Here is a 16,058-nt window from a genome sequence, read left to right as displayed (position 1 = left end):
GGTGAAAGCATGCAAAGAGCAAAAGAATGAAAATAAAATGGGGGAATGAAGTGCACTTCTTACTTTTACTTTAAAAAACTTTCTTAGCTTAAAAAAAAAAAAATAAAGTTACTAAACAGAGTCTTAGATGCACAAGGGAAAATAAATATCATATATTAAGAATGGGTTTGATGATGTTGTGTTTTCTTTTGGTTTTTTGGTGGTAATATTTTATTTGTTCTTGTATAAAATTCTGAAGATATGATGTCACACCAATCTTTTTTCAAAGATGTCACACCATTTTCTTGCTTGAGGAAACTCACAATCTTCTGGTCTAAATGGTAATATTAATGAAAGCTGATTTTCTCTATTCATTGATGTTGACATAACCCGTACATGCTCAAAAATATCTATCAGCATGGAAGCCATGGAAAGTGATTGAATAGCAATAACTAATTATTAATATTTTTATGATATTTCATCAAGAGCAAGATATATATTGAATTGATACAACCAAAAATTTATTAAATGATATTTGTGAAACTAATTATATTTTATAGCTTATATTTGAAGAGAGGAGACTTTGATGGCAATATAACACTTACTAAAATGGATTAAGATCTTAAATATGGCTCGAGAAAAATTTCAACAACTCAATAAAGGTGCACAAAAAATGAGCCGATAACATCCTTAACAAATAAGAGATGTTGCATCAACCAATCACTAATGGACTAATAGTTTTGTGGGCATCAAACGAGCAATCATGGAATCAATTAAAAATATTAGATCTTGACAAGCTTTCTCTGTTACTTATTTTTATCTATTATCAACTTCATACCCTGTTAAAATATTGACTTAAACTGTCAGACAACGTTCCAACAACTCTTTTAACTTCATTTACTTTTGCAAATTACCAACTATAATCCTGGTAGAGGCAACAACAATCCTCATAGAAATGTGTATAAAATGAATTGTGAACATATAAATGTATATTATAGAATTTGGGCAATGTAATTGAGAAACAAATAAATATTAAGTGGAAAGAAGAAAAAATAATTGATGTTGGGTTGGTAAGGGAAGAGGAAAACGCATATATCAAAGAAGGCTAAGCTAAGTTAATTTAATAAAAGCAGATTTGTTAATTATATGTATCAAATCATCATGTTTTGGGGTGTTTTAAGTTCATTGAATCAAATATTTGCAATGCTTGATTTCTCTTGCATTCCAAAAACTACATTTTATATCTGAAAACATTTAACTTAAATCTAGATTTTACATAGGTAGTACTTTTGCCTTGATGGATCTCTCCCTCGTTTAATACAAGGAAATCCACAACTTTTTTTTTTTTTGCATTTTAGAACAATTCTTTTAAGTAAAGAAACTTATCTTAAAAGAATCCACAGAAACACATCTACATGAAATTCACAAAACTAAATGATTTGAATCTAAAATAACTGAACATAAAATGATCAAACTTGGAATAAGTCGAACAATTTGAAATCATCTGAACACGAAAAATTTTCATTTCAAAAACAAAGCATATCATTAATTTAAGCTTGAAATTGAATTCACACTGTCAAGGGAGGAATAACTTTTGGAATTTGATGGCAATGCAAACAACACCATTCAGGTTTATAAACTCTTAATGACTAGTAATTTTTAGTCCAACAAAAACATAATTCACGAATCACAAAGTCATATGGGCATTACTGCTTAATTTGGTCCAAATCCTTCGAATTGTGACGATAGAAATGAGGACAATAGTTAAAATAAATGGAAATATTAAATCTATTTCACAAAATCAATATATATATATATATATATAAAATGAATAAAAAAACCAAAAAATGGATAGATAAGTAATCTTCATATCTTCTCAAAAGCATGCACTCAATTTGTAGGGTAACTGGATTTTGAGAAGCGGATTAGGTTTTCTGAGATGGAATCTCAATTTCGGTGTATAGGGGAAGAGAGCAGTGGTTTAGGAAGTTCACTTTATGAAAGAATATGGAAAAAAAAGAAAAATGTCATGCAGTCCCAATGACACGAACATGGAAAGGAGGTCCTCGACAAGAAATAGGCTCGTCAGGCGATTCACATTTTGCTCTAGCTCTTAAAACGTCATTTGCATCGTCGATTACAGCAGCAGCAACCATGGTGTACTCACCTGGGACAAGGAAGTACAGAAAGAAACTATGTTTGCTTTCTTCAAGTGGAGGAACCTCTATGGTGATTCCACTTAGAACACCTGATTAACAAAAACATGGTTGACCTCTCAGTCGAAAACACTAATTTGATGGTTCTTAAAAAAAACAGAGGAAATGTTCTTTATGAATTGCCCAACAAACTAAAAAGAAATTGATAAATTAGATAGGTTTAAGTTAATGGCTAAAATATGATACCATAAAGTGAAAAGGAACTAACCGGCCCATAAGACAGTTGCCTTCGTGCCCTCAACACAATTCTGTCCTGCTACATCTCTGCATGTAACACTAAGATTCATTTTGATGGTTTCTTTCGTGTTATTCCGAACTAGAACTTCCATAGGAGTCATATCATGTTCGATTACATAACTGTTTGACATAGAAGGCTGAATATTAATACTAGATTCTTTTGGTGAATCAAGATTTGCAGCATTTTTAGAAACATTTCTAGCAAGCCTAAAGCTAAAAGTCAGAGGATCTGGCAATAGTATATCCATGATGGATGATTGAAGGGCTACTCGTATAGCATCTGTGATATTCAGTTCTCCACAGCTGTTCTGCCCTGATTGCCACCTGACTTTTATTCTGGAAACGAGGCTCTTAATGGAAGCATTTAGTTCAGATTTTGTATTTCTTTCTGACAAACTAGAATTTTTACAACTGGTGGACTCGTCAAGCTGCAGATCTTTTGAAAAGAATGAATCATCAAGAAAAGGTAACTTAAAATGCTCAAGTGGTATTAAAACCCTTGAGAAGTATTCTCTGTCAATTCTTGTTTTGGGATAACCATATTCAGCAGCATAGTCAACAGAAACGTCGTCCTCATTGCTTGGTTTTTCCAAGACAGAAACAGTTACTTCGAACACCATATCAGTTGGATTAGACATCTCTAGTTCAAGAAAACGTAATCCCCAGCTTCCTCTAAAGGGATCAATCTTCACTAATCTCTCTATCTTACTTCCATAGCCAACAGCTTTATTTGAATGGTTACCATCCACATTAGCCGGATTGGAAGGACTCTCGCCCACATATGCAGGAATCTCCATGGAAAGCAAGCGAGCTTTCACAAAAGACAAACCTTGCAAAACACAGATTTGTAGTGGAACAATCAGACGCCTTCCTGGGGGCACAGATGTTTTGTTTTTTTCAAGATCCCTAGCATCTCCCAATGACCCTGAAAAAGAACGGACTTCAACATTAGGAAAAGGCTGAAAGGATAATCTCATTCAAAAAGTTCCAACATGCAGTTCAAGACTGATGGAACTATAAAGAAGTTACTACTCATCCAAGTCAAATGAACTTGATTATGTCAAGCTTCCAAACAAGTGGCACATGCCACTAATATTTCTGAGAGGGTTGATAATGGATACACTTCCACCTTTATGCAAAACTACTAGCATACGAATATTTAACTGCAAAGAATGGGCTTTGCTATGCATCATAGCTGCTAGTATAAATACTGCAAGGCTACATTATAAGGGAAATCGTAGATCATTCCATCCAATCTACAGGAATCTTGCAAAGAATATATCAAAGAAACTTGGTAACACAATATCACATTAAATGCATCAACGGGATATTGGCAGCATAAGGAAAATGTGGTTCAGTGTTATGAGAGACACAGTGTCTGATTTCACCATATAAATTTCACAAAAATACCTGCGTAATGGACCAACAATGAGGGGCAACATCCGTCCTTCACAGTTCTACCCATACTACCGGAGGCACCCTTACCAGCTGCAGTATCACTCTCACCCAAGCCAAGCTGCCAGGCTTTCAAGGTCAAAGGTATCGTCACTTCTGCACCAGGTTTCAATGGAAGAGCAGACTTTAGTTTTTCGTATCCAATCGAGATGACAGAATCTTGGTTTTTTCCAGATAGTGAAATGTGTGCCTGCTCAACTGCAATTGTGCCAGCATTAGCTAGATTTATCCAAACATCTCGAATTTCACCTTCATATAAAACAATGGCACCATCACCACCTACAACATGCGACACTAGCAATGGCAATGGAGGTATAACAGAAATATTTGGTACAGACACATTTTTCAACCTTGGCGACCCACAGCATCGAAAAGGGTCAGAAAGCACAAGTCCTTGCGCCGCTCCAAGAAGCAAATTATCAACATCCCTAAAAAGGTGCTCAGTAATTACACCAAAACAATGAACAGTGCATCCTGGAATCTCCACTCGTCCAACAGATGTTGGGATTCCAGATAACATGATCACCTCGGATGAATTAGTTGGGAGATCTACACTAAGGGGAAAAGCATCAAAATTCCCTGATTGCACTGAGAGATAGATGTTGTCAACCTTTAAATCAAATCCACAAGGGTTAGCTAACTCCACAAAGACCTGAACTGGTTCCCCAACAATCCAAACCAAATCTTGCTTGCCATTTTTGGTTGACTCTCCCTTGCTAAATGGTGTATAGATAAAAGGTCCTGAAGGAGCAGATCCAGCCCACCAATCTTCTCTTGCTGGATTGCGTTTTACAATGTCCATTTGTGAGGGATGGAGAGGAAAAGAGTATACCCTACATTCATAGAAAATAATATCAACTTTTTTGCATACTGGGGTATTAAGGAAGTGGGAGTCAACAGTTTCTTCATGATTGACAATAAGCAAACACATAGACCTAAAAAAATAATAGATAGACAAGGAAAGCATGCGGAAAAAGCCTATGCAAAAACTAAGAGAAAACATAATGTCTCAGCAACTAACTATTATTAAAATCTCCACATTTAAGTGCAATAGAAGCACATAAACTTGATAGTGAAAGTCAATAGTTTATCACAATTGACGATGAGAAAATATATGAACCTCAGTAAAAGAATTGAAGGAGAAAGTATGCAAAAAAAGTGACACAGAAGCTTAATTATGATTTTATAATAATTAATTTTATTATTTTGTTCTATTTCAGATTATTTTATAACATTTAGTTTAAAGTATTATTTATATTTCTTGAGGATTAAGTTTAGGGTTAATAATAAAACTTTATTTGCAAGAAAATCTATTATATGTATGTTGTAACTAATTTACATCAACAATATTTCTGATTATTATATTTCAATTAATGCAAAACCCTAAGTTTTCTCGAGTTCCATCTTTCTTACAAGTTTGTTTAGCATTAATTCTTTCTATCGCTGTTGTTTTTTTCACTTAAACCACACCAAAAAGCTTATGACAAAACTAAGAGAAAACAGAATGTCTCAACATACATTTGAGCACAACAAAAGCACAAAAACCATTACATTGAGGAAATACAATTATCCATCCCCAAATCTAGATAAAATCAAAAGCAATAAGACAAACCTTATGAAAGGTAAGGCTGGGTCAGCACATCGAGTTCCCGAAGGCAACCTTTCAGCTGCACTTTTTAAGGCACTAGCAAGGCCATTTTGTCCAGCAGGTGTAATTAGAGGATAATAAGATCTTAGTAGCCTTGCTGCTGCACTCCAGGCAGCAAGAGGATCTCCTGCACGAACAGCAGATAGAAGTATCTCTCGCAGCACAACCATCTGCAAGGTGCTCCATTGTGATTCAAACAGTGAAACTACTAACAGATGATGCAATTTTCCATTATCAGCATTCCCTGGTTCAGTTTCCTACCACAGAAGAAAGAATATATTGATGGTTGTTATAGTATGCTAGTTTACAAAGAAAGAACAACTTCAATAAGATTGAAGTGCCTTTATAAAGTCGACAATTCAAAACTTGCTCCATAGTTCCATACATTAGAAATGGAATGTTTTGTGATGGATGCTCTGCTCTGAACACGATATGCTTTGGTGGTCATTCCTATGACCTGCATGGCACTGGTAGCAGCAAATCTATTTTCTTGTTGTAGGTATAACTGAGCTACCTGCCTTGAGAAGAAGGCAGCTTTTCGTTGATAACCAAGAGTACCAAATAAGCGAGCTATTTCAACATATAATATGAGTCTGTCGTTGGCATCGATCAAAGATTTAGCACCATCAGCAGCATTCGTTAACAACTCCACAACCTCCTTAATCAATTTTCTCCTACAATTACCACAAGAATATAAACAATGTTATTTTAAGAATGCATTTTGACAAGACTTAACACATAAAACTATGTACAAGATCTTGGAATTTATATAGTTTGTCATAAAAGTGTCTCCACCGTATTCTTTACCAACTATCACATTAACAACGTAAAACAATAAAAAATAAATGGGAGTTAGGAAGAGGGGGTTGAATGATACAACCGAATTTTCAAAATGCCAAGATGTATTTCTAATTTATCTAATACAACTTGCAATCTCCCTATAATTTATCTATACCAAGGAGTTATGCATGTCATGTCCACAACTAACTCAATGAAATTATAATTCCATTGAAAATTGAAACACACCTACATAAAAACCTGGCCAATTTCAAGGTAGCTTCAAGTTCAAAGGTAATGGGTGAAACTCTGCATTTAAAAAAAAATTAAAAGAGTTAGTTCTCAAAAAGTTAAAGCTAGATAAATTTCCATTGATTAATAAAATATGTGCATAAATCAAACACTTTTTATTATGCTACACAAGATTAGGCTGACAAGAATAAGGTGCATCATAAAGACCTCATCCAATTTGCTTAAAAGAATATTCAAATGAAGATGGGTACAACACAAACATAAATATAACTTAAAAAGTAGGGGAATAGAGTGTAGATGCGAAAATCTAAAAATATGTGTAGTTGAAACTCAAAGAAGGTGCAATGGAAAGACACCAAATACCTCTGAACATTGTCTTGAATGAAGGATTTCCTATAATGCGTAATGACATTATTGTACCGACATCTAACCTCATCCTCTACACCTGTATCCTTCTGGCCTATTTGATCAACCTGATAATAAGACAGAAATAATTATACAGTAGATGAATAAATTTCATATCATATGTGCAAATATTTTATCTATATTATCACTTGCAGTTATGATGCAAAAGGTCAATACAGCCTAATTTAAAAAACATCAACCCCCTCCTCCTACAAAAAATCCTACCCTAGAAAAGTAAAAAGATAATAATAAAGTACAGAAGGAGGAACAATTTAGTCCTTACACATGGGACAAATCCTCAATTAGGAAACTAAAACATCACGAATTCAAATGTGATAAATCTTGGAATTTAACCATAGCACTAAAGTTGGTAGTGGACATAACTAAACATGTGTCTCGTTGTAAAACTTTTATGAGACACTTTTCCAATAGAGATTTCCTTAAAAAAACTTAGCTTCAAATTTCAACAAGTGAGTTGCTAGCCTTATCCATTTGTTTCTGTTCAAGAACATCTATAAAATCTAAACAAGGACATTTAAGGGTCCATACAAATATCATAAATAGCAGATGAGCTTGATTAACATCCTGCAATTACCAGTATAGCACAAACACTACCCTCCAATGCCCCAGCATACCAAAAGTAATCTGCAGTCAACCTGGCTAGCTCTAGTGCAGTAGTATAGTGAGCATTTGCATCAACAGGCGATCCTGCTAACAAACAATAATCCCCTATTGTCTTTTGTGCACGAGCAAGTCTTCGTTTTTTAGCCTTGATCACCTGCATTGTTATTTAATAAAAACAAACACATCACACACACACACACACATGCAGAAGTGCACGCATACCCACGCCCACGTGCTCACAGACTAAAATGCATAAAACACCTAAACATAAACCTCCTCTGAGCTAAGAGTAGCTTGAGAATCTAAAGGCGTCTTCAGAAGAGTTCCTGAAGATTCTGCTTGAAGAACCCACTTCTCAAATTCCATCAGTAATGAAGCAGCGATATCTTGCATCATTGTATGTAAGTGAAACTCCTGCATTGTACGGTCTGCAGGAGGAAACAAAACCAAGTTCTCCCTTTTCTTACCATCATCCAACTGCAGCAGAAAATAAAGTAATTAGATCACGTAATTCATTAAAAGCTAGGTTTTGTTTAGTTTATTAAGATAAACAAATAGTAAACATAGTAAAAGGTTTCAAAAACACAAATCATATCATTCTACTATGTTATTCAGACTTTATTCCCAAAAATGCTCGTATCTTACACCCAATATGGGTTATCATCCTTCAAATTTATACAAAAAACCTAAGCATTCACGACACACTAGAATCTAGGTAATATAACCATTCCTTCGACAGATTACTAATAATTAGAATCCAAGTCAATTTATAATAATCGAAACCAATAACCAGATATCAGCATGTGATTCAATGAGAAGTAAAATAGAAACCTTAATTCTGAGAACTAACTTGCGAATCGCCAGGACAAAAGGCGAAGCAGCGTAGAACTAGAGCCGAAGTGTAAATTTTGCAGGCAGCATTGAATTGATCGATGACGTGATCAAGATCTGGTGACGAAGGGCAGTGGCAAATGCCAATCACGGAGAGGAACTTGCGATAAGGCTGGAAATCTTCCCAAGGGCTAGGCGGAGACCCGCCCAACAAGAATTTGAACTGGAGCGAGCCTGTGTCCCAAGGCTGGTGGGCGAAAGGCGATTTCTGGTGCTCCGTGTAGAAGGAGCTGATGGTTGAGAGAGGGATGGTGTGGTGCGGAAGGAGCATGGAGTGGTAATCCCGCAGAAGAGGAGGGGGGACTTTGCCGATTGGAAGGACGGCGATCCGGATCATGCATGATGTCTCAATGCTCACGTCGGGTTCCATTGCCAGATCGGACGGAAGGGAAGAAGAGGCGCAGTGATGATAGTGTGGTGGTAGGTGTATCAGATTAGGAACATACGAATCGGTCAAGTCGAAGAGGCACCTGGCCAAGTACGATTCAGGTCGACAAATGGGGTTGCAGTATTTAATTTATTTATTTTGTTTAAAAAATCAGAATATCATATAATAAAAAATAATATTATAATAAACCTAAAATTAAAAACTAAAAAAACAGGAGACCAAATTCACTAAAATAAAATTAGAAATCTTAAATTCCATATGTGGGAAAGTATCTATAATTACGGATCTATAATTTTTAGAAACTGAATATATTTTAATATACAAATTAATTAAATAATTAAATAAAGAGGGAGGGAAGTCAGGAAAAGCCAATCATCCCTAATTACATCAACAGCCTATGATTAATATCTACCTCCATTGTAAAATTACCGCTGTTACTAATTAATTGAAATGTTCAACTAAATATTGTACAAACTATCAATATAATTACCCATCTTTATATTTATGGGTTAAAAGAATCAATATAATAACCCATCTTTATATTTATGAGTTAAAAAGAATTATGAGTAATTTTAGATATTAATTTTAAAAATAAATATAATTAAAACTTATAATAAAATTCATGAGGTTTTTCTCAACTGCTTTTTAACTATTCTAAATTTAAATTAATCTCAAATTTAATTAAGAATGATATATATATATGAAACCATTTTGATATTATAAGTAAAATTCATCCTTCACGACAAAGTTCAGAATTTATATATTGTTTTTAGGTTAAATCAACATTTAGCCTATGAACTTGTAATTTTCTCATCTTAGTCTTTGAACTTTTTTTCACATTAATCTTAAAATTAGACAACTTTTTCAATTTCAGTCCATGTAATGTTGTTGCCTAAAAATATTTTTTTTTATTAAAAGGAGATGATGATATGCCATAATCTTAGAATGCTATATTATCACAAGGATCAAAATTGAGAAAATTTGTCAAGTTATATGATTAATGTGAAAAAAAAAAAATTCAAGGATCAAGTTGAGAAAAATTGTCAAGTTTAGAGATTAAAAGCGTGTTTGGGAGGGATTTCACTTTTATCAAGGTTTTAAATTTTTAAAAATGAATTTACTTATTTTAGTAAATATATGGAAATTTTTCAAATAAGTAATTTTAAAAGAGATTTCAATAGCTCAATTCCTTTTCAAAATTCCTAAGAATTTTATTTGATTTAATACACATGACCCTCTATAAGATAAAAACAACTTAAATTTCAAATTTCATTTTATTTAATTCTAATAATTTATATTTTTTTACAAATATGACGATATCCATGTTGAATATTTTTAAATTATTTATTTTAATATAATTATTTTTTATAACTCCTTTTATTTTGTTTTTTTCAAGATATCTACCAGAGCGAGTTCAATAAATAATCATCCACATTTTGTAATTCCATTAAGGAGTAAATGCTGGCTATAAATTTTAAAACTGTTCTATACTCAAGACAAGCATTTATCCAAATAAAGCAAATACAAATGTTTCCTTGTACCATTTAGTAAATAGGTTGATAGTAAAAAAAAAATAGGTTTAGCATTTTATTTATAATCTATATAAAAGCATAAATTTAAAGAAATTTTTGAACAAACAAAATTAAATTTTATTATTTATTATATTACAACAATAAAATTTAAAAATAATTTTGAATGAAATCATAATATATTAATTTTGTAATTTTATGATAATATTAATCAAACTGTGAAAAATAAAATAAAATAAAGAACACACAAATTTTTACGTGGAAACTCTTTCGGGAAAAAACCACGGGCAGAGGAGAAGAAAATTCACTATGTCAAATTCAAATAAATACAAGAGGAATAGACTATACCTATTTATAGGCTTGTAAAGCCATATTCTAGTAAGACTGAAACACCTTATTCTAATCAATATAAAATAGATTGAGTTTAATAAGGTTTAAAAAACCTTATTCTAAAATAAAATAAAAGAAGTGTAGTTCTATATGAATTTTACTTTTATTTTATTTTACCACTGTATTTTATTTAAATAAGGATTCGGGTCATTTAATTCTAACAATCTCCACCTTGACACGAATTCTCAATGAACAAGTTCTTCATCGTGAACTCTCAACGAACAAGTTCTCCACTTCTTCCATAAAACCCCTTAAGGGTTTAACTTCAACAATGGACACCAACCAAGTCTAAGCAATGCTCAAACTTGGTTATAGGAAGTGACTTAGTCATCATATCTGTAAGATTTTCATGAGTACTAATTTTGCTCACAACAATATCACCACGAGCAATAATATCACGAACAAAATGATATCGAACATCAATGTGTTTTGTTCTCTCATGAAACATTTGATCTTTTGTAAGGAAGATTGCACTCTGACTGTCACGAAATACAGTACTAATTTGAAGGTCTTCATTGAGTTCACTAAAGAGTCCCTTCAACCAGATAGCTTCTTTACAAGCCTCAATAATTGCCATGTACTCAGCTTTTGTGCTAGACAAAGCGACTGTAGTTTGCAAAGTGGCTTTCCAACTGATTGCACAACCTCCGATTGTAAAGACATAACCTGTAAGAGATCTTCTTCTATCAAGGTCTCTAGCAAAATTAACATCAACAGACCCAATGACTCCATCTCTAGTTCTTCCAAACTGTAAGCAAACATCAGTAGTACTTCGTAAGTATCTTAAAATCCATTGAACTGCTTTCCAGTGTTCTTTACCGGGATTCGTCATGTATCTGCTAACTGCACTGACTGCATATGATAAATCTGGACGTGAACAAGCCATAGCATACATGAGAGATCCCACAGCACTATAGCACAGAACATGTGACATGTACTCAATCTTATCATCTGATAGTGGAGACAAAACCGATGAAAATCTAAAATTGGCTACTAAAGGAGTACTAACAGGCTTAGCACTCTGCATATTGAACCTGCAAAGAACTTCCTCAATGTACCCCTTCTGACTTAGGTACAATTTACTTGCTTTTCTATCTCTGAGAATCTCCATACCAAGTATCTTCTTTGCTGGTTCTAAATCTTTCATCTCAAATTCTTCACTTAGTTGGGCTTTGACCTTTCTTATCTCTCATTTATCTTTTGCTGCTATCAACATGTTATCAACATAAAGAAGTAGATACACAAAAGAACCATCACTGTTTTTCTTAAAGTAAACACAACTGTCAAAACTACTTCTTTTGAAATCATGAGAAGTTATAAAGGAATCAAACCTCTTGTACCACTGTCTTAGTGACTGTTTCAAATCGTAAAGGGACTTTTTCAGCAATCAAATATAGTCCTCTTTTTCTGAGACTGTAAAACCCTCTGGTTGTTGCATGTAAATATCCTTCTCAAGTTTTCTATGCAAAAATGCAGTTTTTACATTTAACTACTCAAGCTCCAAATCATGCATGGCCACAATACCAAGCAAAGCTCTAATCGAACTATGCTTAACAATTGGGGAGAACACATCTGTGAAGTCCACTCTTGGAATTTGACTGTAATCCTTTGCAACAAGTCTTGCTTTATATCTAGGTTCTTCAACTCATGGAGTCCTTTCTTTCTTTTTAAACACCCATTTACAACGAACAGCCTTTTTACCTTTAGGAAGTTTCACAAGATCCCATGTTCTATTTTTGTGGAGTGAATCCATCTCCTCTTACATAGCAAACATCTAATTTTCTGAGTCTTCACAGCTAACCTCCTCAGAATAATTAGATGGCTCTTGTTTCGCATCTATATCTTCAGCCACATTTAAAGCATAAGTAACTAGATCAGTCTCAGCATACTTCTTTGGAGGTTTAATTTCTCTTCTAGTTCTTTTTTTGGCGATAGAGTATTGCGGTGAAAAAGTAACTCTATCCTTAATTTTTGTACTGGCTTGAGGAGTCGACTCTGTATTAATTTGATGCTCCACCTGCTTTTGATTTTCTTTATTGGAAGAGTCTTTAAGAGATAAGTTAGGCAGCATAGCAGTTTCATCAAAAACAACATCTCTGATAATCACAACTTTTCTATTTTCAGGACACCATAATTTATACTCTTTTACACCAGCTTTATAACCAAGAAAAATACATTTAATGAATCTCGGTTCCAATTTTCCATTATCAACATGAACATAAGTAAGAAACCTAAAAATCTTTAAATTAGAATAATTTGCAGGATTACCAGACCATACCTCTTGTAGAGTCTTGTTCTCAATGGCAACGGATGGGGATCAGTTGATCAAAAAACATGCAGTAGAGGCTGCTTCGGCCTAAAACGACTTTCATAAGTTGGCATTTGACAACATACATCGAACCTTCTCGATGATCGTTCTGTTCATTCGTTTTGCAATGCCATTTTGCTGCTAAGTATGGCAAACTGTCAAGTGTCTCACGATCCATTCTGACTTGCACAATCTATTAAACTCATCAGAACAGAACTCTAAGCCATTGTCTGTACGGAGGTATTTCATTTGTTTTCCCGTCTATTTTTCAATCATAATTTTCCAAGACTTAAATGCGAAAAACACATCGCTTTTCTGCTTCAAGAAGAAAACCCAAACTTTTCTGAAAAAATCATCAATAAATGTTAGCAAATAATTAGCTCCACCTCTCGAAGGTACTCTGAATGGCCCCTACAAATCAGAATGAATATACTCCAACATTTCCTTCGTGTTATGGATTTCTCTGGTGAATCGAACTCTCTTTTACTTCCCAAAAACACAGTGCTCACAAAAATTCAGTTTGCAAATTCCTTGCCCACCAAGAAGTCCTCTTTTGCTCAATTCTGCCATACCATTCTCACTCATATGCCCTAGCTGCATATGCCAAAGTTTAGTAATATCATCATCTGACAAGGAAGAGGAAGCGACAGCTGCATCACTAGTAACAGTAGAACCCTGTAAAATATATAACTTTACAGTCTTTCTCTGCTCTTTCATCACAATAAGAAAACCTTTGGAAATATTTAAAACCCCACTTTCAACTGTGTATCTGTACCCTTTTGAATCAAGAGTACTCAACAAAATTAAATTTCTTTTCAATTCTGGAACATGTCGCACGTCACTAAGTGTTCTGATAACTCCATCGAATATCTTAACTTTAATTGTTCCAATACCTGCGATTTTACATGAAGTATTATTTCCCATAATAACAACACATTTACACACTATTTCGTAAGTTGTAAACTAATCCCGATTGGGACTCATGTGGAAAGTGCAGCCTGAATCAAGTATCCACTCCTCGCTCACTTTAGAATTGTTGACCGAAGCGACTAGAAGTTCACCATCGCTGTAGTCTTCTACAACATTAGTTTCACCGAAATTTTCTGGTTGTTTTCCCTTTTGATTCGTAGCCTGCCTTTTAATCTTATTCTGTAGCTTATAGCACTCAGATTTAATATGCCCTTTCTTCTTGCATAAGTTACAAGTTTTACCTCTGTTTGAAGACTTTGATCTACTCTTAGATTTACCGCGAGGATTCTGTTCCTGTGTCCTTCCACGATCATCATCAGTGTTCCGATCTTGTCTCCCACGAACAATGAGACCCTCTCCCTGAGAGTCGTGTTTAACCACAAGATGCTTCATCTTATCATACGAGGTCAAAGAATTATAAACCTCATCAAATGTGAGAGACTCGTGGCTATATAAAATCGTGTCTCTGAAGGTTGAATAAGACGGGGGCAACGAACAAAGTAGAAACAACCCTAGATCTTCCTTATCATACTGAACCTCCATGGCCTCCAAGTTTGAGAGAATTTCTTTAAACACTGTTAAGTGTTCGTGTACGGACGCACCTTCCTCCAAACGATGAGCATAAAGACGCTGCTTCATATGCAGCTTGCTTGTTAGAGTTTTCGACATATATATTTGTTCTAGTCTCTTCCATAATACAGTGGAAGTATTCTCTTTCATCACATCCTGCAAAATTTCGTTGGACAAATGCAGATGTAATTGTGTTAAGGCATTTCGATTCTTACGCTTCTTCTCTTCATCTGTTAATGTCGAAGGCATCTTATCTATCCCTAGCAGGGCATCCTCCAGATCCATATGGGCAAGAACTGTTTGCATCTTAATCTGCCACAACGCAAATCTGGTGTTGCGATCTAATAGTGGAATTTCATACTTTAAAGACGCCATTACCGTGATCGAGATGAACAACCCAGAAACTCGGATACCAATTTGTGAAAAAATAAAATAAAATAAAATAAAGAACACACAAATTTTTACGTGTGAACCCTTTCGAGAAAAAACCACAAGCAGAGGAGAAAAAAATTCATTATGTCGAATTCGAATGAATACAAGAAGAATAGACTATGTCTATTTATATACTTGTAAAGTCATATTTTAGTAAGATTGAAACACCTTATTCTAATCAATATAAAATAGATGGAGTTTAATAAGGTTTAAAAACTTTATTCTAAAATAAAATAAAAGAAGTGTAGTTCTATATGGATCTTACTTTTATTTTATTTTATTTTACCATTGTATTTTATTTAAATAAGAATTGGTCATTTAATTCTAACACAAACAATAGTAATAAAACAAATTGCAACTCTTATAGCGAGCCATTTTTCATTAGTAATAAATTTGTTTTTTAATTAATTTATACTTATATACCAATTAAAACTAAATTCAATGATGCATTACCATCCAACACTTTCATGTAACATTTAAAAAATCAAAATTTAATATTATTTCCTAAAATTTATATTTTAAATTTATATATTGAAGAGATGGAAGATCAATTGAAACAATGATGAAATAATTTTGTTATATTTATATTCTAAAATTAATTTTATTCAATTTTTAAATATTTATTTTGAATTTTAGAAAATTAAAATTTAAGTTGTGAAGGATAAAGTTGAGGAAGCCAGTGTTTATTGAAAATGATAATGAGGATAATAGATTTAAAAAAATAAAGATCGAAAATGATGATAATGATAAATTATTCAAATTTATTTTAAATTATTTTTAGAAAAATTATTTTTATTAAATTAGAGTTAAATAGCTAAAATCCAACAACAAAAAAGGACAAGATATTTCTTTTGTGCAACCAGTGGTGGTAAAAGCCTAAAGATAGTGAAAAACAGCCATGGGGTATTGATTGTATGGACTTGGTCACATCACGAATGGTAATGAGCTGACGTAAGGCTTTTAGGGAAAATAACCTCATGAGAGCAAG

At 33.6% G+C, this 16,058-nt stretch overlaps 1 protein-coding gene across 2 annotated transcripts; it reads right to left on the bottom strand.

The window, feature by feature from the left end:
• Window positions 1–1,497: 1,497 nt before the first annotated feature.
• LOC108486771 (trafficking protein particle complex II-specific subunit 120 homolog) lies at window positions 1,498–9,109 on the bottom strand. Of its 2 annotated transcripts, none has more exons than XM_017790986.2 (10): window positions 8,444–9,109; window positions 7,867–8,070; window positions 7,565–7,747; window positions 6,928–7,037; window positions 6,562–6,621; window positions 5,921–6,209; window positions 5,500–5,792; window positions 3,843–4,720; window positions 2,404–3,357; window positions 1,498–2,227 (listed from the first exon to the last, which is right to left on the bottom strand). In XM_017790986.2, the coding sequence occupies exons 1-10, from the start codon at window positions 8,852–8,854 to the stop codon at window positions 2,007–2,009; spliced, it is 3,603 nt and encodes a 1,200-aa protein (XP_017646475.1). In that variant the 5' UTR covers window positions 8,855–9,109; the 3' UTR covers window positions 1,498–2,006. The 2 variants fall into 2 exon arrangements, with proteins under 2 accessions (XP_017646475.1, XP_017646476.1); XM_017790987.2 differs by having other exon boundaries at window positions 8,425–8,577.
• Between the last annotated feature and the right edge of the window lie 6,949 nt (window positions 9,110–16,058).

Source organism: Gossypium arboreum, chromosome 6 (genome assembly GCF_025698485.1).
Source record: "Gossypium arboreum isolate Shixiya-1 chromosome 6, ASM2569848v2, whole genome shotgun sequence".
Lineage (NCBI taxonomy): Eukaryota > Viridiplantae > Streptophyta > Magnoliopsida > Malvales > Malvaceae > Gossypium > Gossypium arboreum.
Note: the sequence above shows the minus strand (reverse complement) of the source record. Positions and strands in the feature narration are given on the sequence as shown.

Bases quoted from the DNA above. Each gene is read 5' to 3' on its own strand.
- LOC108486771 (XM_017790986.2), bottom strand. From the start codon at position 8,854: ATGGAACCCGACGTGAGCATTGAGACATCATGCATGATCCGGATCGCC. The intron at 7,748-7,866 runs GTTTATGTTTAG...ATAACAATGCAG, and splicing joins CTACTCTTAGCTCAGAGGAG to GTGATCAAGGCTAAAAAACG. The intron at 3,358-3,842 runs GTATTTTTGTGA...GTTCTTTTTCAG, and splicing joins ATTGTTGGTCCATTACGCAG to GGTCATTGGGAGATGCTAGG.